Raw genomic sequence first — 23,706 nt, 5'->3', positions numbered from 1 at the left:
AATGGTCAAAGACTCCAGCCACCCTAGTCATAGACTGTTCTCTCTGCTACCGCACGGCAAGCGGTACCGGAGCGCCAAGTCTAGGTCCAAGTGGCTCCAAAATAGCTTCTACCCCCAAGCCATAAGACTCCTGAACAGCTAATCAATTGGCTACCCAGACTATTTGCACTGCCCCCCCCCCCCCCCCCCCGGAACGCTGCTGCTACTCTCTGGTATTATCTATGCATAGCCACTTTAATAACTCTACCTACATGCACATATTACCTCGACACCGGTGCCCCCGCACATTGACTCTGTACCGGTACCCCCTGTATATAGCTCCACTATTGTTATTTACCGCTGCTCTTTAATCATTTGTTATTCTTATCTCTTACTTTAAAAAAATCTCTTACTTAAAACTGCATTGTTGGTTAAGGGTTTGTAAGTAAGCATTTCACTGTAAGGTCTACTACACCTGTTGTATTCAGCGCATGTGACAAATAACATTTGATTTGATTTTATATAAAACTGCACATTTTTTCAATAGAAAATATGTTGGAAAGCAGGGGACCTGGAGGTCGGTTCCCCAGTGACCCCAAATACGGTAGTCCAGCCCTGAGCTTTTTCATTTATTTAAACAAAATTAAGCTCAACTTTATAAAATGGTTATACTGAATATGGACCTTAATTGTTCACAAGGGGAAATAGATTGAAGATGTATAATGATTACTACTGATGGATGATTCTTACATGCCTTTAGATCTTTTTTGAAATACATTAGATGCTAAACTTTGGTTTATATTGAATATTCATATTTAAGAAAATAAACACATTACATATCCTTTGGTCTTAAATTGATGTCATAATTTTACATGATTAAGGCCAGTGTCTAAAAAGAAATAATTAAACTATGCAGGATATAGTGTAAAAACAAACAGCTTTGCTCAGTATTATTTTAGTCATAAAAAGCAACACTAAACCTTTATAATGGAACCAATGATCTAAATCCCTGAGAGAGACTTAAAAATGCACAGATTTTCAATACAAAAATCCATAAGTGCAGATTACATTTTTGTTTTTCTGTGATCAATTCCTATCCAGACCAACTTCCCACTCACTATCACGAGGCCATGCCCATTGAGACCATGATAGATGAATAGAACCTTGCTGCTCCCTAATTGGTCTCCTGTGAGCTGACCACTTCATTGATTTTGAGCTCAAGGATAAACTAAGCATTAAAGTTATATATGTACATTAACTGAGGACCTGAATGTGAAGTATTAATCTGAAACACTGTGCTCTAAATTATATGGCTAAATGACTGATGCTCTCACCCCTGCTCTGTGATGTAGCACAAGCAGGAGGAGAGAACCACATTGATGTGTGGTTTGACACCCCTCTGAACCAATACACAGACAAACCAACCAAACACAACAACACACCCACTGTATCTCCTCACTGTATCAAGATCAGAGAGGCAGTGCCACATGTTCATTGCCCACAATGGAGAGTCCAGCCCAGCTCTAAGGGGGGTCTTTCTTTCCTCTGGGATGATGTGAACGAGTGAACCCCATCTCCCCATTCTCATCTCTCTGTGTGTTGGAAACCATGTGGCAGGATTTTTGTGTGTGGTAGTCGCTGCCAGCTATCTCTGCCACCCATCGCTGATTTCTAATTGCCTCAGGGGCAGCCCTCCTTTCTCCTCTGCCCCGTGCTGAGCCGGGTAAGGAACACCTCCTTTGGGGAAATCCTCTCTCTCATTGGCTGGGTAGGGCTCTTGGGGGGTGTGGTGAGCGGAATTAGAGGTGCTCATTGGAGAGTGCTGCCTCAAGTTGCGCACGGGCGGAGAGGTCGGGGAGCAGATGTGCTCCGGGGAGGAGCGCTCCGATTTGATGCTGAGGTTGAGGGAGGGGTGAGGAGGAGGGGTGGGGGTTGAGGACTGAGAAGGAAAAGAGCACCCTCCACTGGACATCCTGGTACACAGCAAGCGGACAGAGAAAAGAGAATGGTATATGCATGCATGATATAGTATGAAATGAATCCTCACTTGCTATTTTTCCTATAGAGGCCACTAGTAGACACACAACACTATCAAGTCCATCACTGTGCGAACACTGAGTAATTGAGTAAGGTGTATATGGGGCGGCAGGTAGCCTAGTGGTTAGTGTTGGGCCAGTAACTGAAAGGTTGCTAGATTGAACCCCCGAGCTGACAAGGTAAAAATCTGTCGTTCTGCCCCTGAACAAGGCAGTTAACCCACTGTTTCTAGGCCGTCATTGAAAATAAGAATTTGTTCTTAACTGACTTGCCTAGTTAAATAAAATATCAGTGGTCTTACGCTGGGCTGAGGTGAGGCACATGCTGCTCCTGTGGTTGTGCTGTCTGCCATGGGTTCACTGTCCCACGCTGTAGACTCACAGCATGGGAGAAACCTGGGTGACTGTAGTCTGGGAGGGAAGAGGAGAATTATTGTAAATCACGAACTAGGAAACAGGTGAAGATTTAAGAGGAGCAGAGCTGCAGCCTTACCAGATGGTCCAGCAGAGGAGAGGCTGTAGCCCCCCAGACCATGGCTCAGCAGACCTGTCTTCCCCATTGCCAGCATGTGGTTCCCTGGGTGCATGCCCGGGTACAGTAGGCCTCTCTGAACATCACATGGAGAGAGATATTTTTTCTTTGTCTTAGCAGGGAGTCCCATTGAGACTAAGGTCTCTTTTACAAGGGAGCCCTGCAAATACACACTTTACAAATACCACATAATACAAATATACAAGATTACCACAAAACAACACACTCAAGAGAAACGATCACATTCCTCAGCAAAGAGGTTCCCAATTAACAATTTGAACTGCCAAAGAGATCTCCAGAGTTAGCCATCCATGAGACCGGGTATGGTAACTCATACGTCTAAAAGTTAGTAATGATGTTAGGTACGGGGGAAGTTTTTGCAAGAGAGCTTTATAAATAAAAAGAGAGCAATAAATCGACCTCCACAACTTCAAAGAGGGCCGGCCTACTTTTTGTTAAAGAACGCGTTGATGTGTACTGAACCTGTCGCCCATAATAAAGCACAATGTGCTATGAAAAACTGCATCTAACGGCTTTAATGTAGTGGCAGCTGCATTCATATAGATGATGTCGCCATAGTCTAAAACTGGTAGGAACGTTGACTGAAAAATCTGCTTTCTGCTATTTAACGAGATGCATGACCTATTTCTATAGAAGAAGCCCATTTTAATTCTCAACTTCTTAACTAACTCATCAATATGCTTTTTAAAAGATAGCTTTTCATCAATCCAATTGCCCAGATATTTATAAGAGTGGACACGGTCAATGTGGGCACCATCCAAAGTTAATATGCCTAATCTATTCATTAATTACTTTAAAAAAGCTATCTACAAAACAATACAGGCCATGTGAGTGTGGTTGGTCCTCTGATTGTCCTTTCGTAATGGCATCGTCATAATCCTGCTCTTCGATTAGTCCTTCATAATGAGATCATCATAACCCTGTACTCTGATTGGTCCTTCATAATTACATCATCATAATGACATTGTTATGACCCTGCTCTCTGATTGACACATCATAATGACATCGTCATAGTCCTGCTCTCTAATTGGGCACTTCAGAATAACATTGTCCTAACCCTAATCTCTGATTGGTACCTTTGTAATATCATCGTCATAACCATGCTCTCTGATTGGTTCATCATAATGACATCATCATAACCCTGGACTCTTATAGGTCGATTCGTAATTACATAATCTTAAACCTGCTCTCTGATTGGTCCCATCGTAAAAACATCCTCATAACTGCTCTCTAATTGGTCCCTTCATAATGACATCGTGATAACCCTGCTCTCTGATTGCTCCTTCATAATCACCATGAGTGGTAGTGGAACTATGTAGCCTGCAGTACTGCAGTACCTCATGCTAACCTCGCGTTATGACTGACAAGTAGGATTTAAGAGATCCTTACAGAACTGCTAAAGTTGGCGCGTGTGCCACCCATGCCAGGGTGGCTCTCTGTACGCCGGTTCTCACTGCCCAGATTCAAAGGGGGAGGAGTCTTCATCTCCAAGGCCCGGCTCAGGTTGCCATGGGAGAACATAGAGTTGCCAATACCTGAACAGAGAGAACACAAATAGGAAGTGAGAACAAGATGTTTCACTCACCGACAGAACACTCAATCACTCTCTCTCAATCTCTCTCACTCGCTCTGCCTGTAAAAGTACATTTTGGATCTCTAATAGAAGTCTGCCACTTCAGATTACCAAAACGTACATTATTAATGTCAACCTGATAACAAAAAATGTATTCACACATTAACTTAGTAAGCATAATACGTATTTTTACCATACATTTAGCTCTGATCTGTATTGATAAAAAGGGCATATTACAAGCATTGTACAGTAGTATATAGTCTTTCAAAATGCTGATTTAATTGACTACAAAGCTTGGTTGTGATCACACACCACTGAGTGGCATCCCTACGCATGTCTACTAATAACTATAGGGTGTGAAGAGTGAGGGGTTGAGCTGAGCTGAGCTGAGATGACCAGCAGGTGCAACACACTCACTGCTCAGAAACCACAGATCAGCCTCCAGACACTGTTTCACTTGTGGGGACTGTTTCAGACAGCACACACATATGTGCGTACACAGACACACACACACACACACACATTCACTTCCTGTGTGCGTGCACAGCTGGCTGCACAGCACTGAGATGGACTCACACTCATGGACACTCATCCACGCCCTCTAACCCTCTAGGAATGTTTGCAAAGAGGAACTAGGGGGCCAGGTCACCTGAGTGTGGGGACATGAAGGCAGCATGGCAGTGGGGCCCTGCAGGGCTGGCTGAGCCTGGTCTGGGGCCCAGGGGCTTGAAGGCCAGGGGTCTGTGGGAGCTCGGGCTGGGGTTGGAGGAGTTGGGGTATCCATTCTCACAGCCAGTAGACACCAGGAACTGGGCCTCTGGTGAGTTCAAGGAGGTGGCCTGAGGAGAAATATGAGAGAGTGTCTGTTTGAGTTAAGATTTGAAAGTTAGTTTTATTGCAGCTGCATTGCAGAGCTAAAGTGTCTCTATGAGTACAACATGTGTTCACTGAGTTAAATGAATGGTTTGACTGTTCAATATAATCATTTTCTCAAATTTAGCCATTATTCACAGAATAAAAGATATAAATGGAACAACTTTAGTTAATGTACAGCCTTTGGCTCAGACAGCATCTGTCTGATAAGACCAGTGTAAGTACTAACGTAGTAGCGCTGGCGGGCCAGGGAGAGGTCCATGCCCTCGCTGTGTGGGCCATACTTCTCTGCTGCCACCTGCATGGGTTCCTCCGTGTCCAGCAGCTCTGTCCCGTCCAGGCCCAGGCCCAGGCCCTTCCTCCGCAGAGTCTACAGTAGCAGGACAGAGGAAAGAGCAGCACACAGACATTACCTCAAGGATACTACAGCACTATTTATACTATTGATTCTTGGGGATGTCCTAACAATACAGAAGTGGACTGTACCAACATTGTTTTTTCAATGCTTTGTGGGGGAGCCCAAGTAAGCATTTCATAAACGTATGCATTCCAACGTCAAAGCACTCTCAACAGTGTGTCTTTATTGGGAATTAATGTAATTGTAACCTTGCATATAATTATGCAACAGATTACTATACGTATAGGAGAACATGTTGAGTAATGTGTGGAGCTGTAATGTATTTATACCTCCAGTATGTCTGTGTTGGTCCTGCTCTCGTGAGGCTCGCTGTACTCTGTGTACTTGAGCAGGACCTTGTCCATGTCAGTGCTGGCGTACTGGAATAGACGGTTGGTGCTGTTGAAGATGATGAGGGCAATCTCACAGTCACACAGAACACTCAGCTCATACGCTTTCTTCATCAGGCCAAACTTACGCTTGGTGAATGTCACCTGGGAACAGAAATATATTGGTTCATGTATTATTTGGTCTGTGACTGTTTAACTATACCATGTCAAATGTAATAATCAATCAAAAGTGATAGAATAATTAAAGAGTTGTACCTGTCGATTCCGCTGGTCTAGGATACGAGAGATTTGTATTTTTTTCCTTCCCATTGTGTTTACGGTCTGCGTGTCTGACAGATGGCTTAACACTGTGAAAATAGATATATATAAAAAAATCTAAACTCAGTCATTTGAACTCATCCCCTTTTCAGCACAGCATGTAAATGTCATCCTAGTAATGAAAACGTTTATTTACGTTAACTTTATTTCATCAGGATATCCCATTGAGATATATAGTCTTTTGTAGATCTCAAGACAACATCAACAGCCCATTACACAATCAAACCTAGCTAACTTTCAAAAAGCAAACCATATGGTTGAGACCTCTGGCCACTTCATAAAGGGTTACGGGTAGGCCCATACACAGTGGTTCCACTCAACCTTATCAAAATAAGAGCACCAACCACCGTACAGTATGGGTCTTAACCTTCAGACAATTCTGATGGGAAAATGGCATGTGTTTTGTTTAAGCGATGTAAGTCCCACCCTTCCCCCTTGTCATGGCAGCCTGTTTATTTATACTCTGATGAGGCGATGGGGGATAAAGTTAGACCAGTCTGACACCCCCCCAGTCTGGGTTAACCTGGGACCAGAGCTAGCAGGGTTACAAATATAAACCAGTCAGCTTGTAAGGTACAACAGGCCCTGGTGAAACCAGCGGAAGTTAAACTGTGTTTTCGAAAAGGGAAAGTTCTACACCACCCCCTCTTCTCCCATGTTCAGGTTCAGAAAAAAAGATGGTAGAGACATACGGGCAGGCCTGGTCATGTGGACATAATATAGTTCACTAAGGGCAGCCCACTGAGTGGGAGGGCTGAAAATGACAGTTGGGATTGAGAAGATTATAGTGAAAATAAGTGAATGTTTGTACAGTGCATTCAGAAAGTATTCACACCCCTTGACTTTTTCCACATTTTGTTGTGTTACAAATTGGGATTAAAATTGATTTAATTGTCATTTTTGTCAACGATCTACACAAAATACATTACAAAATGTAATGTCGAACTGTAAGATAAATTCTAGCATTTGTAAAAAAAGAAATATATATATACAGTTGAAGTCGGAAGTTTACATACACCTTAGCCAAATACATTTTAACTCAGTTTTTCACAATTCCTGACATTTAATCCTAATAAAAATTCCCTGTTGTAGGTCAGTTAGGATCACCACTTTATTTTAAGAATGTGAAATGAAATATTTCTTTCAGCAAAGCACCCCCGTGCTTCACGGTTGGGATGGTGTTCTTCGGCTTGCAAGCATCCCCCTTTTTCCTCCAAACATAACGATGGTCATTATGGCCAAACAGTTCTATTTTTGTTTCATCAGACCAGAGAACATTTCTCCAAAAAGTACAATCTTTGTCCCCATGTGCAGTTGCAAACCGTAGTCTGACTTTTTTATGGCGGTTTTGGAGCAGTGGCTTCTTCCTTGCTGAGCGGCCTTTCAGGTTCTGTCGATATAGGACTCGTTTTACTGTGGATATAGATACTTTTGTACCTGTTTCCTCCAGCATCTTCACAAGGTCCTTTGCTATTGTTCTGGGATTGATTTGCACTTTTCGCACCAAAGTACGTTCATCTCTAGGAGACAGAACGCGTCTCCTTCCTGAGCGGTATGACGGCTGCGTGGTCCCATGGTGTTTATACTTGCGTACTATTGTTTGTACAGATGATCGTGGTACCTTCAGGCATTTGGAAACTGCTCCCAAGGATGAATCAGACTTGTGGAGGTCTACAATTTTTATTCTGAGGTCTTGGCTGATTTATTTTGATTTTCCCATGATGTCAAGCAAAGAGGCACTGAGTTTGAAGGCAGGCCTTGAAATACATGCACAGGTACACCTCCAATTGACTCAAAGTATGTCAATTAGCCTAATCAGAAGCTTCTGAAGCCATGATGTCATTTTCTGGAATTTTCCAAGCTGTTTAAAGGCACAATCAACTTAGTGTATGTAAACTTCTGATCCACTGGAATTGTGATACAGTGAATTATAAGTGAAATAATCTGTCTGTAAACAATTGTTGGAAAAATAACTTTTGTCATGCACAAAGTAGATGTCCTAACCGACTTGCCAAAACTATAGTTTGTTAACAAGAAATGTGTGGAGTGGTTGAAAAACTAGTTTTAATGACTCCAACCTAAGTGTATGTAAACTTCCGACTTCAACTGTATATATATATCTTAGAATCACATTTGGCAGCTATTACAGCTGTGAATCTTTCTGGGTAAGTCTCTAAGACCTTTACACACCTGGATTGCACAATATCTGCTATTATTTTTGTAATTCTTCAAGCTCTGTCAAGTTGGTTGTTGATCATTGCTAGACAGTCATTTTCAAGTCTTGCCATAGATTTTTAAAGCAGATTTAAGTCAAAACTCTAGCTAGGCCACTCAGGAACATTCAATGTTGTCTTGGTAAGCAACTCCAGTGTTAATTTGGCCTTTTGTTTTAGGTTATTGTCCTGCTGAAAAGGGAATTTGTCTTCCGGTGTCTGTTTGAAAGCAGACTGAATCAGGTTTTCCTATTGGATTTTGCCTGTGCTGAGCTCTATTCTGTTTCTTTTTATCCTGAAAAACTCCCTAGTCCTTGCCGATAACAAGCACCCATAACATGATGCAGCCACCACCATGCTTGAAAATATGAAGAGTGGTACTCAAAGACGTGTTTTGTTGGATTTTCCCCAAACATAACGCTTTGTATTCAGGACATAAAGATATTTTCTTTGCCACATGTTTTGTAGTTTTACTTTCGTGCCTTATTGCAAACAGGATGCATGCTTTGGAATATTTGTATTCTGTACAAGCTTCCTTCTTTTCATTTAGGTTAGTATTGTCAAATCAAATCAAATTGTATTAGTCACATGCGCAGAATACAACAGGTGTAGACCTTACAGTGAAATGGTAACTTACGATCCCCTAACCGACAGTGCAGTTCCAAAAAAATAAGAAGAGATAAAAGTAACAAGTAATTAAAGAGGATCAGTAAAAAATAACAATATATACAGGGGGTGCCAGTACAGAGTCAATGTGAGAGTCAATGTGCAGGGCCTTCCTCTGACACCGCCTGGTATAGAGGTCCTGGATGGCAGGAAGCTTGGCCCCAGTGATGTACTAGGCCATACGCACTACCCTCTGTAGTGCTTTGCTGTTGGAGGCCGAGCAGTTGCCATACCAGGCAGTGATGCAACCAGTCAGGATGCTCTCGATGGGGCAGCTGTAGAACCTTTTGGGGATCTGAGGACCCATGCCAAATATTTTCAGTCTCCTGAGGGGGAATAGGTTTGTCGTGCCTGCTTCACGACTGTCATGGTGTGCTTGGACCATGTTAGTTTGTTGGTGATGTGGACACCAAGGAACTTGAAGCTCTCAACCTGCTCCACTGCAGCCCCGTCGATGAGAATGGGGGCGTGCTTGGTCCTCTTTTTCCTGTAGTCCACAATCATCTCCTTTGTCTTGATCACGTTGAGGGAGAGGTTGTTGTCCTGGCACCACACGGCTAGGTCTCTGACCTCCTCCCTATAGGCTGCCTAATTGTTGTCGTGATCAGGCCTACCACTGTTGTGTCATCGGCAAATTTAATGATGGTGTTGGAGTCGTGCCTGGCCGTGCAGTCATGAGTGAACAGGGAGAACAGGAGGGGGCTGAGCACACACCCCTGAGGTGCCCCTGTGTTGAGGATCAGCGTGGCGGATGTGTTGTTACCTACCCTGACCAACTGGGGGCGGCCCGTCAGGAGGTCCAGGATCCAGTTGCAGGGGGAGGTGTTTAGTCCCAGGGTCCTTAGCTTATTGATGAGCTTTGAGAGCACTATGGTGTTGTAACTACAATTGTGGAGTAACTACAATGTTATTCATCCATCCTCAGTTTTCTCCAATCACAGCCATTAAACTCTGTAACTATTTCAAAATCACCATTGGCCTGTATATAATTGCGTTGTAAACACAACAATATACAAGATCAAGAACGTCACATTTATAAATGACATTGGGCATAACAATAGTATCCACAATATATCATAAAAAACTTTACACATAAGATAAGTACATTGTTGAGATCAGAAAGTTAGGTCTAGTACAACTCTCTGCGTCCCGGTCCTAAGCTGGCAGTAACTGACTGTACTGTACTGTCTCTACTGATGCAAAGCCCAGAGGAGTTTTCCCTTCACATATTGGACACGTATGACCTCTATATTTAGAAGCCACATCCAAATGGTGAGTGAGCGGATATGGTGCCGGTGTTCCCACGACCCCCAGAGTGCCCGCTGCCCCCTTGCCCACGCTTGGCACACAGGCATTCAGGGCATTTCTGAGGAATCCACCTCTGTGCCCCTATCATTACCTTATAAAGTATCCACTGGACTCAGCCTCTAAGACAAGACACTTACACCTCAAACTGTAAAATAGAACAGAATCAATCAATGTGTTGAAAAATATCCATCGTTGGTACTCCATTTTCGATTAGTGAAACTTCTCTGAATAATAGTGCTTTATTAAGACTGACAGAATTAGAAAGTAGACAAGTCTCCTAAATCTATAGTACAGCAAACTATTAACAGATACTGGGGCAAAATAGTTGTAACTGCTCAGCTATTGGATTGCACAAACAAGAGGTCCATCAAGAACACACCAAATGACTGCACCAATTATGATTGCATCATCTTGCATTGTACTGAATAAAAAAATACTATAGTTTTCTGCAACTGAAAGGAGAACTCTACATGACTAGCATGTACAGTTCTGCAGAAGAGAGCATCTCGCCTCAGATGGAAATGAAGACAGTAGAGGGAAGTAGAAGATCTGAGCTACAGAGAGGCCAGAGAGATCTTTATCACATTGGGGTTTACAGAAAGTTCCTTTCTCTCAGAATTACACACCACCGCCCCCCAACCCCCCTCACACATCCAGGCAAATATAGCATTTACCTCCCCTCTAAACAGTGAGGACTTGGCCCTCTCACCGTTGTTTTGATGGTTTCTCAAACCCCCAACAACGAAGCCAGTAAACCTGCACACGCCTAATGTCAGCTAATTCTGGATAACGTAGTCCGTATGACAACCGCCACTTGAGGTCTCAAACAGGCTCATAACCTGAGTTTCACTCTCTGTAAAAACCATTGGAGTGTTGTTGAGAATGTACATTTGGCTGCCTTGGGGGGTAGAGCAAATGTTACGGTTTTCATTTTCAATGATCTTGTTCACACACTATAGGATGGAATCCAATTACTTTTTGCCACTCAAGAGACCATGGTATTCAAGACCAGGAAAATGCCTGTGGTAATCTATAGATAATATACTGTATACAGTAAGTGGAGTAGAAAATAACACAAGTATTTTGTGTCCTGTAAGAGTGCAATAATTGCACTCACACACAGTTGCCCCAGGGTCTCGAGCTCCTAGGGACAGAGTGCAGCTTCCTCTGACACCTTCCCAGAGGCCAGACAGTGGAAACGAGACCATACACACTAACAGAGCAGGCCTCTAGCACAGTCAGGCCCTCTCTCCCAAAGACACCCTGGCTGTCCCCAGAGGAATTGCTGAGTGTCTCACTGGGACACCACAGGGTGAAGAACACCGACAACAAACAGTTTTGTCATTACCAGTCAACGCTGTAGCACTACTTCATATGAGTGAGTGGAAGACTTGATACAGAGGTGTGATACTTCTCACTAACACACTGGCTTTAATTATAGCAATTCCTGTGAACGTTAAATGAGAACTTACTCATGAACACGGATCATTGCTGTATATGTACATGACAATAACAACTGTGTCATTCCACATTCCATTAAATAAATTAAATGGAAACTTGCTAATGTTCACCCCTTGCAGAAGGAGAAAGCATACATTTCCCCTTTAAGGCCTATAACTGTGAACAGAGAACCATACTCTTAGATGAACGCTACCACACAATATTAGCTGGGAGGTCCTGAGTACCTGAGTGTTTTCAGTATTAGTTGTTGATGCTCCAGTCATTTCAGTTCAATGGCAAGATGAGAAACCAGGCACCAAAATAGAAAGCAGGAATCCTATTTGCATAACCCAATACATAAAGCCCCCCCCCCCCCCCCCAGCCAAGGCAAACATGCCAACACGAACGCTTATTGACTCAACAAACCTTGACATAAAATGCAGATTATTATAAAAAAATTAACACTTCATTCATCGCTGAATTTATCACAGATTAAGGTTTGTGTGAAATCTTCTAAAAGCAATGCAGTGGGCCAATACAGTATCAATTTGCAAGACTGATTTATGGTTAAAAAAAATCTATATTTCACCCCATGTTTATTTAAAACTCGAATGTGACACAGCAGGGTCAGACAGTTTATGTGCTTTGTTATTTGCAATGACTCCCTGGCTGGACATTTGCAAAGCAGAGGTGAGGAAATATCTGGCTAATTTTAACAGGAGATAATTAAATTGCCTGTATATTTTGGATTGAGTCAGAATAGACACACACTATGGACAGGACACCTGATCTTTCTGGAAGAGCTTTGGGATTTTTGTGAACCACAGAGACATGTCAAGACCATAGTGTCGTGTCTCAACTTAGAGACAGAGACAGAGAGAGAGAGAGACAGAGATGTAGTCATGACTGCACCAGGGGCAACAGGTTCAATACTGAGTGCCCAAGTTTAGTGGTTTTATTATAAAACTAAACTATCAAAGATGCTCTCTTTCAGAAACAAACATATTGCTGTCCATGGAAAAGCAACTTGAGAACAAGAATAACAAACACAGATGTTGTCAAGTCATGCAAAGAATTTAAACTTTTCAGTTCACGATGAACAAATATTTGTTGTAAGCATTGGAAATACTGTGTTTTACTGGAAACTGTGTTAAATATTCTACTTTGAAAATATTTTTTTCTTTATGTATCCTAACCATATAATTTGTGCCTTTCTGTTGATGCTTGCACATTCTCTGTTGGCTATGCTTTGCTCCAAGTTAAAAATTTTGCAGAGCTGAATGAAAGGATAAAAATGTAAGCATAAATAAAATGCATTTAAAACAGCCGCTGGACCAGATTCCACTTTACATATTTGCTCCACGGCAAATCTTTCCTTCGTGATAGAAAACCCTGCCTCCCTGTTGTGACAGTATAATGTACACCCACTAAGCCACTGGCATCATCTAAAATGAATTTAGTCCATACAAATAGTGTTTCAATGTTCCCGAGCGTTTACAAAATGCTCAATAAAAATATGCATCATTTAAAAAGGAATTGTACATGCAATGGGAATGAACTACTGTACCTGTATATAGGCCTGAAGGACACACACAATACACCCCCCAAATGTACATTATTTATGCACCGTATAAAGGCTATACAGTGCCTATCATAAGTATTCACCCCCTTGGATTTCTTCAAATGTTGGTGTGTAAGAAATTGGGTTTTAAATTAATTTAATAGTGATTTTTATTTGTCATTTATCTACACAAAATATTTCATAATGTCAAAGAGAAGAGATATTTTTTTTTACAGAAATAAATAAATAATAATAACTAGAATCTCCTGGTTATATAAGTATTCACCCTCTTTGTTATGGCAAGCCTAAATAAGTTCCTGGGTAAAGATTTGCTAAACAAATCACATAATAAGTTCCATGGACTCTGTGTTCAATAATAGAGGTTAACTACCCCATCTCTGAACCCCACACACACAATTATATGTAAGGTCCCTCAGTCCAGTAGTACATTTCTAGCACAGATTCAATCACAAAACCAGGGAGCTTTTCAATGTCTTGAAAAGAAGGGCACCAATTGGTAGACACAGCGCATTTGGAAAGTATTCAGACCCCTTCCTTTTTTCTACATTTTGTTACGTTACAGCCTTATTCTAAAAATGATTAATTTAATATTTTTCCTCATCAATCTACACAATACCCCATAATGACAAATCAAAAAAGATCAAATAAAATACCTTATTTACATAAGTATTCAGAGTCTTTGCTATGAGACTAGAAATTGAGCTCAGGTGCATCCTGTTTACATTGATCATCCTTGTGATGTTTCTACAACTTGATTGAAGTCCACTGTGGTAAATTCAAATGATTGGACAGGATTTGGAAAGGCACACACCTGTCTATATAAGGTCCCATAGTTAACAGTGCATGTCAGAGCAAAAACCAAGCCATGAGGTCGAAGGAATTGTCCGTGGAGCTCTGAGACAGAATTGTGTCGAGGCACAGATCTGGGGAAGGGTACCAAAAAATGTCTGCAGCATTGAAGGTCCCCAAGAATACAGTGGCCTCAATCATTCTTAAATGGAAGAAGTTTGGAACCACGAAGACTCTTCCTAGAGCTGTCCGCCTGGCCAAACTGAGAAATTGGGAGAGAAGGGCCTTGGTCAGGGAGGTGACCAAGAACCTGATGGTCATTCTGGGAGAGCTCCAGAGATCCTCTGTGAAGATGGGAGAACCTTCCAGAAGGACATCCATTTCTGCTGCACTCCACCAATCAGATCTTTATGATAGAGTGGCCAGATGGAAGCTACTCCTCAGTAAAAGGCACATGACAGCCCGCTTGGAGTTTGCCCAAAGTCACCTAGAGAACTCTCAGGCCATGAGAAACAAGATTCTCTGGTCTGACAAAACCAAGATGGAACTATTTGGCCTGAATGCCAAGCGTCACGTCTGGAGGAAACCTGGCACCATCCTTAAGGTGAAGCACGGTGGTGGCAGCATCATGCTGTGGGGATGTTTTTCAGCGGCAGGGACTGGGAGACTAGTCAGGATTGAGGGAAAGATGAACTGAGCAAAGTACAGAGAGATCCTTGATGAAAACCTGCTCCAGAGTACTCAGGACCTCAGACTGGGGCGAAGGTTCACCTTCCAAAGGGACAACGACCCTAAGCACACAGCCAAGACAATGCAGGAGTGGCTTCGGGACAAGTCTCTGAATGTCCTTGAGTGGCCCAGCCAGAACCTGGACTTGAACCCGATCGAACATCTCTGGAGAGACCTGAAAATAGCTGTGCAGCAATGCTCCTTATCCAACCTGACAGAGTTTGAGAGGATCTGCAGAGCAGAATGGGAGAAACTCCCCAAATACAGGTGACCCAAGCTTGTAGCGTCATACCCAAGAAGATTCAAGGCTGTAATCGCTGCCAAAGGTGTTTCAACAAAGTACTGAGTAAAGGGTCTGAATACTTATGTAAATATTATATTTCAGTTTTTAATTTGTAAGATATTTGCAAAAATTTCAAAACCTGTTTTTGCTTTGTCATTATGGGGTATTGTGTGTAGATTGATCAGGTTTTATTTTATTTTATTTTAGAAGGCTGTAACGTAACAAAATGTGGAAAAAGTCAAGAGGTCTGAAAACTATCAGAATGCACTGTAGGTCATTTAAAAAAATTAAAAGCAGACATTGAATGTCCCTTTGAGCATGGTGAAGTAATTAACTAGGCTTTGGATGGTGAATCAATAGACCCAGTCACCACAAAGATACAAGCGTCCTTCCTAACTGAGTTGCCAAAGAAGAAGGAAACCACTCAGATTTCAGCATAAGGCCAATGGTGATTTTGAAACAGTTATGAAGTTTTATGGCTGTGATAGGAGAGAACTGAGGATGGATCCACAATACTAACATAAATGACAGAGTGAAAAGAAGGAAGCCTGTACAGAATAAAACATATTCCATAACATGCATCCTGTTTGCAACAAGGCAGTAAAGTAATACTCCAAAAGGGTGGCAAATAAATCTACTTTTTGTCCTGAATAAAAATTGTTATGTTTGGGGCAAATCCAACACAACACAACACAGAGTACCACTCTTCATATTTTTCAGCATGGTGGTGGCTGCATCATGATATGGGTATGCTTGTCATTGGCAAGGACTGGTGAGCTTTTCAGGATAAAAACAAACGTAATGGAGCTAAGCACAGGCAAAATCCTAGAGGAAAACCTGATTCAGTCTGTTTTCCACCAGACTCCGGAAGGGAGACTAATCTTTCAACAAGACAATAACCTAAAACACAAGGCCAAAGGTACACTGGAATTGCTTACCAAGAAGGCAGTGAATGTTCCTGAGTGGCCTACTTACAGTTTTGACTTAAATTTGCTTGAAAATATATGGCAAGACTTGAAAATGTCTGTCTAGCAATGATCAACAACCAACTTGACAGAGCTTGAAGAATTTTGAAAAGAATAATGGGCAAATATTGCACAGTCTAGGTGTGCAAACTCTTAGAGACTTGCTCAAAAAGACTCACAGCTGTAATCACTGACAATGGTGATTCTAACACGTATTGACTCCGGGGGGTGAATACTTGTCTAATCAAGATATATTAGTGTTTTAGTTTTATAACATTCACATGTTTTATTTTATTTCATTCATTCCACGTTGGCATTACAGAATAGTCTGTGTACACTGTTGACAGAAATGACAATGAAACATATTTTAATCCCACGTTGTAACACAATGAACTGTGAAGAACTCCAAGGGGGGTGAATACTTATGCTAGGCACAGTATTTGTCAGTCATTACTATGATGTGTAGATACATAAATTAGTTGAAAGTGTTATGTCTTGATAGGTACACTTGTGGCATTATTGATCCACTACTGTAAATATGTAAGAATCTCACCATCCATTTCCTTTCATCTTCAATTATGACACATATGATCTGACTTAGGGATGACTCATAGTGGGATAGAGCCAAAGAATGCAAATGTATTATTTGTCATGCAAGGGTTAGGCTTACTTTTCCCATTACTTTCTCTATTGGATGAAATCTCACGTTTAATCTGCCTGAACAATACAACTAGCTTCTTGCTAACATTAGAAACATCTTTGATTGATCCTATCTCTTTTGACCAAGAGGAACCCATCAATAAAAACAGGCCTCCCGATGATTGGCCCTTTGAATGTAGCCTATCAAGTGGAATACTGTGTCAAATATAGCATAACCAGGCACATGACAGTCTTTAGTAAATTATACAACTGGGCAACAGCACTATAAATACAGCTGTGAGGCCTGCATGTGTCGTTGTTAATAATACATAAGACTCCCAAATAATTACTGCATTTCTGATGCAAAAATACTCGGTTAATAATAGTATGTATGTCCCAGAGTTACGCATTCCTAATTATCTACTATAAATGAGTTAAACAGTAATAGCATGTTACTAGCCTATGCCATAATTTACAGTTTTCTCAGAATAGCACAGATAATTTTAAGGAAACTCTGAGTGGAGGTTAAATGTATATTGTTTTGATAAGAAGAAAACAATGACCGCTCCCAGCTCACCTGTTCTTTGATATCTCTCCGGTGTCACGTTCTGCCCTGTTCTTAACTGTAGGTTACTCTGTGTTTGAGCCGGTATTGACGGATAAATATGACAGCAGTGTCTATTTTACAATTTTTTGGAATGTCTTTAAATAATTCAAGAACTATTCGTTGTCGTTGAAGTGAATACGCGGTGCCGTGGCTAGAAAAGTCCACCTGAAGCGAGATGATAATGATTCAGGAGCGCTCCTTTCAACCGCGCGCACATTTCCAGCAGCAACAGCTGGCTGCAGCCCATTTGTAAATGACCATATACCGCCCTTTCGGCTGTGCCTGTTGGCTCCGCCTCCCTGATGGCAATCATTTCAGTTGACGAGGGACTGGAAGGGCTGTTCAATGAAGGCTGTCACAATTGACTACCCAAATACCAGTGTTGGGAAAAGTACCCAAAAGTCATACTTGAGTAAAAGATACCTTCGTAGAAAATGACTCAAGTAAGTTACCCAGTAAAATACTACTTGAGTAAAAGTCTAAAAGTATTTGGTTTAAAATATACTTGAGTATCAAAAGTAAATCTAATTGCTAAAATATATACTTAAGTATCAAAGTAAAACTAAAAGTATAAATTATTTCAAATTCCTTATATTAAGCAAACCAGATTGCACAATGTTCTTGCTTTTTTTATTTACGGATAGCCAGGGACACTCTCCAAAACTCCGAAATAATTTACAAATTTAGCGATGACCTGGGATGTTCTCTTGATAAATTGCGTGAATTTTGACAATTTTCCTGTCCTGCTAAGCATTCAAAATGTAACGAGTACTTTTGGATGTCAGGGAAAATGTATGGAGGAAAAAGAACATTATTTTATTTAGGAATGTAGTGAAGTAAAAGTAAAAGTAGTCAAAAATATAAATAGTAAAGTACAGATACCCCAAAAAACTACTTAAGTAATCCTTTAAAGTACTTTTTACTTAAGTACTTTACACCACTGTCAAATTGCATTTCAATGTGACATGCTTGCTTCTTAGTTTTTATGTTATTGTTAAATGTGATAGTTTCATTATACACATTACTGTACATGACATGACAAGACATTGATATTATGACATTATTAATACATTATTATTATTATTAATAATACATTATGACAAAGTATTAGCAGACTAAAATAGTCAATTATGAAATAATATTTCTATAACCTTATTTTAGGATTTCACTCACGTGTAAAAAGGCTTCATTCTGTTTTTCTCTGGCTATTGAAGGACATACCAAATGATGCAATGACATGAAGCCATATCTCTGCCAAAAGTTTGGTGATGGAAGGGTGAGCTGCAGTTAGTTTCAGAGTGGGTGGCAAGGAATAAGTTAAACCTAAATATTTCTGAAACTAAAAGCATTGTATTTGGGACAAATCATTCACTAAACCCTCAACCTCAACAAAATATTGTAATAAATAATGTGGAAATTGAGCAAGTGGAGGTGAGTAAACTGCTTGGAGTAACCCTGGATTGTAAACTGCCATGGTCAAAATATATTGATACAACAGTAGCTAAAATAGGGAGAAGTCTGTCCATAATAAAGCACCTGTCCATAATCTACATTCTTAACAGCACTATCAACAATGCAGGTCCTACAGGCCCTAGTTTTGTCGCACCTGGACTACTGTTCAGTCGTGTGGTCAGGTGCCACAAAAAGGGGCTTACAAAAATTGCAATTGGTTCAGAACAGGGCAGCACAGCTGGCCCTTGGATGTTCACAGAGCTAATAATAATAATATGCATGTCAATCTCTTCTGGCTCAAAGTGGAGGAGAGATTGACTTCATCACTACTTGTATTTATGAGAGGTATTGACATGATGAATGCACGGAGCTGTGCGTTTTAACTACTGGCGCACAGCTCGGACCCCCATCAATACCCCACAAGACATGCCAAAACAGACTATGGGAGGCGCACAGTACTACATAGAGCCATGACTACATGGAACTCTATTCCACATTAAGTAACTGATGCAGCAGTAGAATTTGATTTAAAAAACAGATAAAAATACACCTTATGGAACAGCATGGACTGTGAAGCAACACAAACATAGACACAGACACATGCATACACACACATGATAACATACGCACTATATTTATTTTTATTTTTATTTATTTTACCTTTATTTAACTAGGCAAGTCAGTTAAGAACAAATTCGTATTTTCAATGACGGCCTAGGAACAGTGGGTTAACTGCCTTGTTCAGGGGCAGAACGACAGATTTGTACCATGTCAGCTCGGGGATTCGATCTATACACAAGTATACACAAGTACACATGGATTTTGTACTGTAGATATGTGGTAGTGGTTCACCTTCCAACAGGACAACACCCCTAAGCACACAGCCAAGACAATGCAGGAGTGGAATCGGGACAAGTCTCTGAATGTCCTTGAGTGGCCCAGCCAGAGCCCGGACTTGAACCTGATCGAACATCTCTGGAGAGACTTGAAAATAGCTGTGCAACGATGCTCCCCATCCAACCTGATAGAGCTTGAGAGGATCTGCAGAGAGAATGGGAGAAAGTCAGGTGTGCCAAGCTTGTAGCGTCATACCCAAGAAGACTCAAGACTGTAAAGTAAATTGTCTGAATACTTACGTAAATATGATATGTCAGTAAAAAAAAAAATATTATAATAATTATGGAGTATTGTGTGTAGATTGATGAGGATTAAAAAATAAATATACACTACCGTTAAGTACATTTTTTGTCCATTAATATAACATCAAATTGATCAGAAATACAGTGTAGACATTGTTAATGTTGTAAATGACTATTGTAGCTGATATTAGTGTTTTATTTTCATTAATCTTTTTTAAAAAGTACACATTTTCTTCCACTTTGACATTACAGAGTATTTTGTGTACATTGTTAGAAAAAATGTACAATTAAATCCATTTTAATCCCACTTTGTAAGACAATAAAATGTGAAGAAATCCAAGGGGTGAGTACTTATGATACCCACTGTACTTAACTTTGAAAACGATTATCATTCAGGATTTTTTATTTTTTAATAATTGTTTTTATTTATTTCACCTTTATTTAACCAGGTAAGCTAGTTGAGAACAAGTTCTCATTTACAATTTCGACCTGGCCAAGATAAAGCAAAGCAGTGCGACACAAACAACACAGAGTTACACATGGAATAAACAAGCGTACAGTCAATAACACAATAAAAAAAAGAAAATCTATATACGGTGTGTGCAAATGGCATGAGGAGGTAAGGCAATAAATAGGCCATAGTAGCGAAGTAATTACAATTTAGCAAATGAACACTGGAGTGATAGATGAGCAGATGGTGATGTGCAAGTAGAAATACTCGTGTGCAAAAGAGCAGAAAAGTAAATAAAAACAGATATGGGGATGAGGTAGGTTGATTGGATGGGATATTTACAGATGTGCTACGTACAGCTGCAGTGATCGGTTAGCTGCTCAGATAGCTGATGTTTAAAGTTAGTGAGGGAAATATAAGTCTCCAGCTTCAGCAATTTTTGCAATTCGTTCCAGTCATTGGCAGCAGAGAACTGGAAGGGAAGGCGGCCAAAGGAGGTGTTGGCTTTGGGGATGACCACTGAGATATACCTGCTGGAGCGCATGCTATGGGTGGGTGTAGTTATCGTGACCAGTGAGCTTAGATACGGCGGAACTTATTAACCTAGCAAAGACTTATAGATGACCTGGAGCCAGTGGGTCTGGCGACGAATATGTAGCGAGGGCCAGCCGACTAGAGCATACAGGTCGCAGTGTTGGGTGGTATAAGGGGCTTTAGTGACAAAACGGATGGCACTGTGATAGACTGCATCCAGTTTGCTGAGTAGAGTGTTGGAAGCTATTTTGTAAATGACATCGACGAAGTCGAGGATCGGTAGGATAGTCAGTTTTACGAGGGTATGTTTGGCGGCGTGAGTGAAGGAGGCTTTGTTGCGAAATAGGAAGCCGATTATAGATTTAATTTTGGATTGGAGATGTTTAATATGAGTCTGGAAGGAGAGTTTAGAGTCTATCCATACACCTAGGTATTTGTAGTTGTCCACTACAGAACCGTCCAGAGTAGTGATGCTAGTCGGGAGGGCGGGTGCGGGCAGCGAATGGTTGAAAAGAAAGAATTTGGTTTTACTAGCGTTTAAGAGCAGTTGGAGGCCACGGAAGGAGTGTTGTATGGCATTTAAGCTTGTTTGGAGGTTTATTAACACAGTGTCCAAAGAAGGGCCAGATGTATACAGAATGGTGTCGTCTGCGTAGAGGTGGATCAGGGAATCACCCGCAGCAAGAGCAACATCGTTGATATATACAGAGAAAAGAGTCAGCCCAAGAATTGACCCCCATAGAGACTGCCAGAGGTCCGAACAACATGCCCTCCGATATGACACACTGAACTCTGTCTGAGAAGTAGTTGGTGAACCAGGCGAGGAAGTCATTTGAGAAACAAAGGCTGTTGAGTCTGCCGATAAGAATACGGTGATTGACAGTCGAAAGCCTTGGCCAGGTCGATGAAGACGGGTGCACAGTACTGTCTTTTATCGATGGCGGTTATGATATCATTTAGTACCTTGAGCGTGGCTGAGGTGCACCCGTGACCAGCTCGAAAACCGGATTGCACAGCGGAGAAGGTACGGTGGGATTCAAAATGGTCAGTGATCTGTTTATTAACTTGGCTTTCGAAGACTTTAGAAAGGCAGGGCAGGATGGATATAGGTCTTTAACAGTTTGGGTCTAGAGTGTCACCCCCTTTGAAAAGGGGGATGACCGCGGCAGCTTTCTAATCTTTAGGGACCTCGGACGATACGAAAGAGAGGTTTAACAGACTGGTAATAGGGGTTGCAACAATGGCGGCGGATAATTTTATAAAGAGAGGGTCCATATTGTCTAGCCCAGCTGATTTGTACGGGTCCAGGTTTTTCAGCTCTTTCAGAACATCTGCTATCTGGATTTAAGTGAAGGAGAAGCTGGGGAGGCTTGGGAAAGTAGCTGCGGGGGGTGTGGCGCTGTTGGCCGGGGTTGGGGTAGCCAGGAGGAAAGCATGGCCAGCCGTAGAGAAATGCTTATTGAAATTCTCGATTATCGTAGATTTATTGGTGGTGACAGTGTTACCTAGCCTCAGTGCAGTGGACAGCTGGGAGGAGGTGCTCTTATTCTCCATGGACTTCACAGTGTCCCAAAACTTTTTGGAGTTACAGCTACAGGATGCAAATTTCTGTTTGAAAAAGCTAGCATTTGCTTTCCTGACTGACTGCGTGTATTGGTTCCTGACTTCCCTGAAAAGTTGCATATTTTCGGGGACTATTCGATGCTAGTGCAGTCCGCCACAGGATGTTTTTGTGCTGGTTGAGGGCAGTCAGGTCTGGAGTGAACCAAGGACTATATCTGTTCTTAGTTCTACATTCTTTGAAAGGGGCATGCTTATTTAAGATGGTGAGAAAATTACTTCTAAAGAACAACCAGGCATCCTCTACTGACGGGATGAGGTCAATATCCTTCCAGGACACCCGGGCCAGGTCAATTAGAAAGGCCTGCTCGCAGAAGTGTTTTAGGGAGCATTTGACAATGATGAGGGATAGTCGTTTGACCGCGGACCCATAGCGGATGCAGGCAATGAGGCAGTGATCGCTGAGATCCTGATTGAAAACAGCCGAGTTGGTCAAGATAATATCTATGAGGGTGCCCATGTTTACGGATTTGGGGTTGTACCTGGTAGGTTCCTTGATAATTTGTGTGACATTGAGGGCATCTAGCTTAGATTGTGGGACTGCCGGGGTGTTAAGCATATCCCAGTTTAGGTCACCTAACAGAACAAACTCTGAAGATAGACGGGGGGCAATCGATTCACATATGGTGTCCAGGGCACAGCTGGGAGCTGAGGCGGGTCTATAACAGGCGGCAACAGTGAGAGACTTATTTCTGGAGAGATTAATTTTTAAAATTAGTAGCTCAAACTGTTTGGGCATAGATCTGGAAAGTATGACAGAACTTTGCAGGCTATCTCTGGAGTAGATTGCAACTCCTCCCCCTTTAGCAGTTCTATCTTGACGGAAAATGTTGTAGTTGGGTATGGAATTCTCAGAATTTTTGGTGGCCTTCTTAAGCCAGGATTCAGACACGGCAAGGACATCAGGGTTGGCAGAGTGTGCTAATGCAGTGAGTAAAACAAATTTAGGGAGGAGGCTTCTTTTTCGGTTAAAGAAGTTAACAAATGAGAGTGCCTGGGGACACGCAGGGCCTGGGTTAACCTCCACATCACCAGAGGACCAGAGGAGGAGTAGGATGAGGATACGGCTAAAAGCTATCAAAACTGGTCGTCTAGTGTGTTGGGGACAGAGAATAAAAGGAGCAGATTTCTGGGCGTGGTAGAATAGATTCAGGGCATAATGTACAGACAGAGGTATGGTGGTGTGCGGGTACAGTGGAGGTAAGCCCAG

At 41.6% G+C, this 23,706-nt stretch overlaps 1 protein-coding gene across 1 annotated transcript; it reads right to left on the bottom strand.

Moving 5' to 3' along the window:
* Positions 1 to 539: 539 nt before the first annotated feature.
* LOC120054450 (myocyte-specific enhancer factor 2B-like) lies at positions 540 to 6,070 on the bottom strand. Its single transcript, XM_039001865.1, has 8 exons — positions 6,017 to 6,070; positions 5,702 to 5,905; positions 5,244 to 5,384; positions 4,791 to 4,980; positions 3,958 to 4,103; positions 2,509 to 2,623; positions 2,318 to 2,426; positions 540 to 1,952 (listed from the first exon to the last, which is right to left on the bottom strand). Exons 1-8 carry the CDS (start codon positions 6,068 to 6,070, stop codon positions 1,625 to 1,627), a joined length of 1,287 nt encoding a protein of 428 aa, XP_038857793.1. The 3' UTR covers positions 540 to 1,624.
* Between the last annotated feature and the right edge of the window lie 17,636 nt (positions 6,071 to 23,706).

The sequence above is a fragment of the Salvelinus namaycush genome, chromosome 10, assembly GCF_016432855.1.
Source record: "Salvelinus namaycush isolate Seneca chromosome 10, SaNama_1.0, whole genome shotgun sequence".
NCBI classification, from domain to species: Eukaryota; Metazoa; Chordata; class Actinopteri; order Salmoniformes; family Salmonidae; genus Salvelinus; species Salvelinus namaycush.
The sequence above is the reverse complement of the archived record's forward strand: the minus strand, read 5'-3'. Positions and strand labels throughout refer to the sequence as shown.

Bases quoted from the DNA above. Each gene is read 5' to 3' on its own strand.
- LOC120054450 (XM_039001865.1), bottom strand. From the start codon at position 6,070: ATGGGAAGGAAAAAAATACAAATCTCTCGTATCCTAGACCAGCGGAAT. The intron at 5,385-5,701 runs GTATAAATACAT...CTGCTACTGTAG, and splicing joins CCAACACAGACATACTGGAG to ACTCTGCGGAGGAAGGGCCT. The intron at 4,981-5,243 runs GTTAGTACTTAC...ATTTCTCCTCAG, and splicing joins TGGCCCGCCAGCGCTACTAC to GCCACCTCCTTGAACTCACC.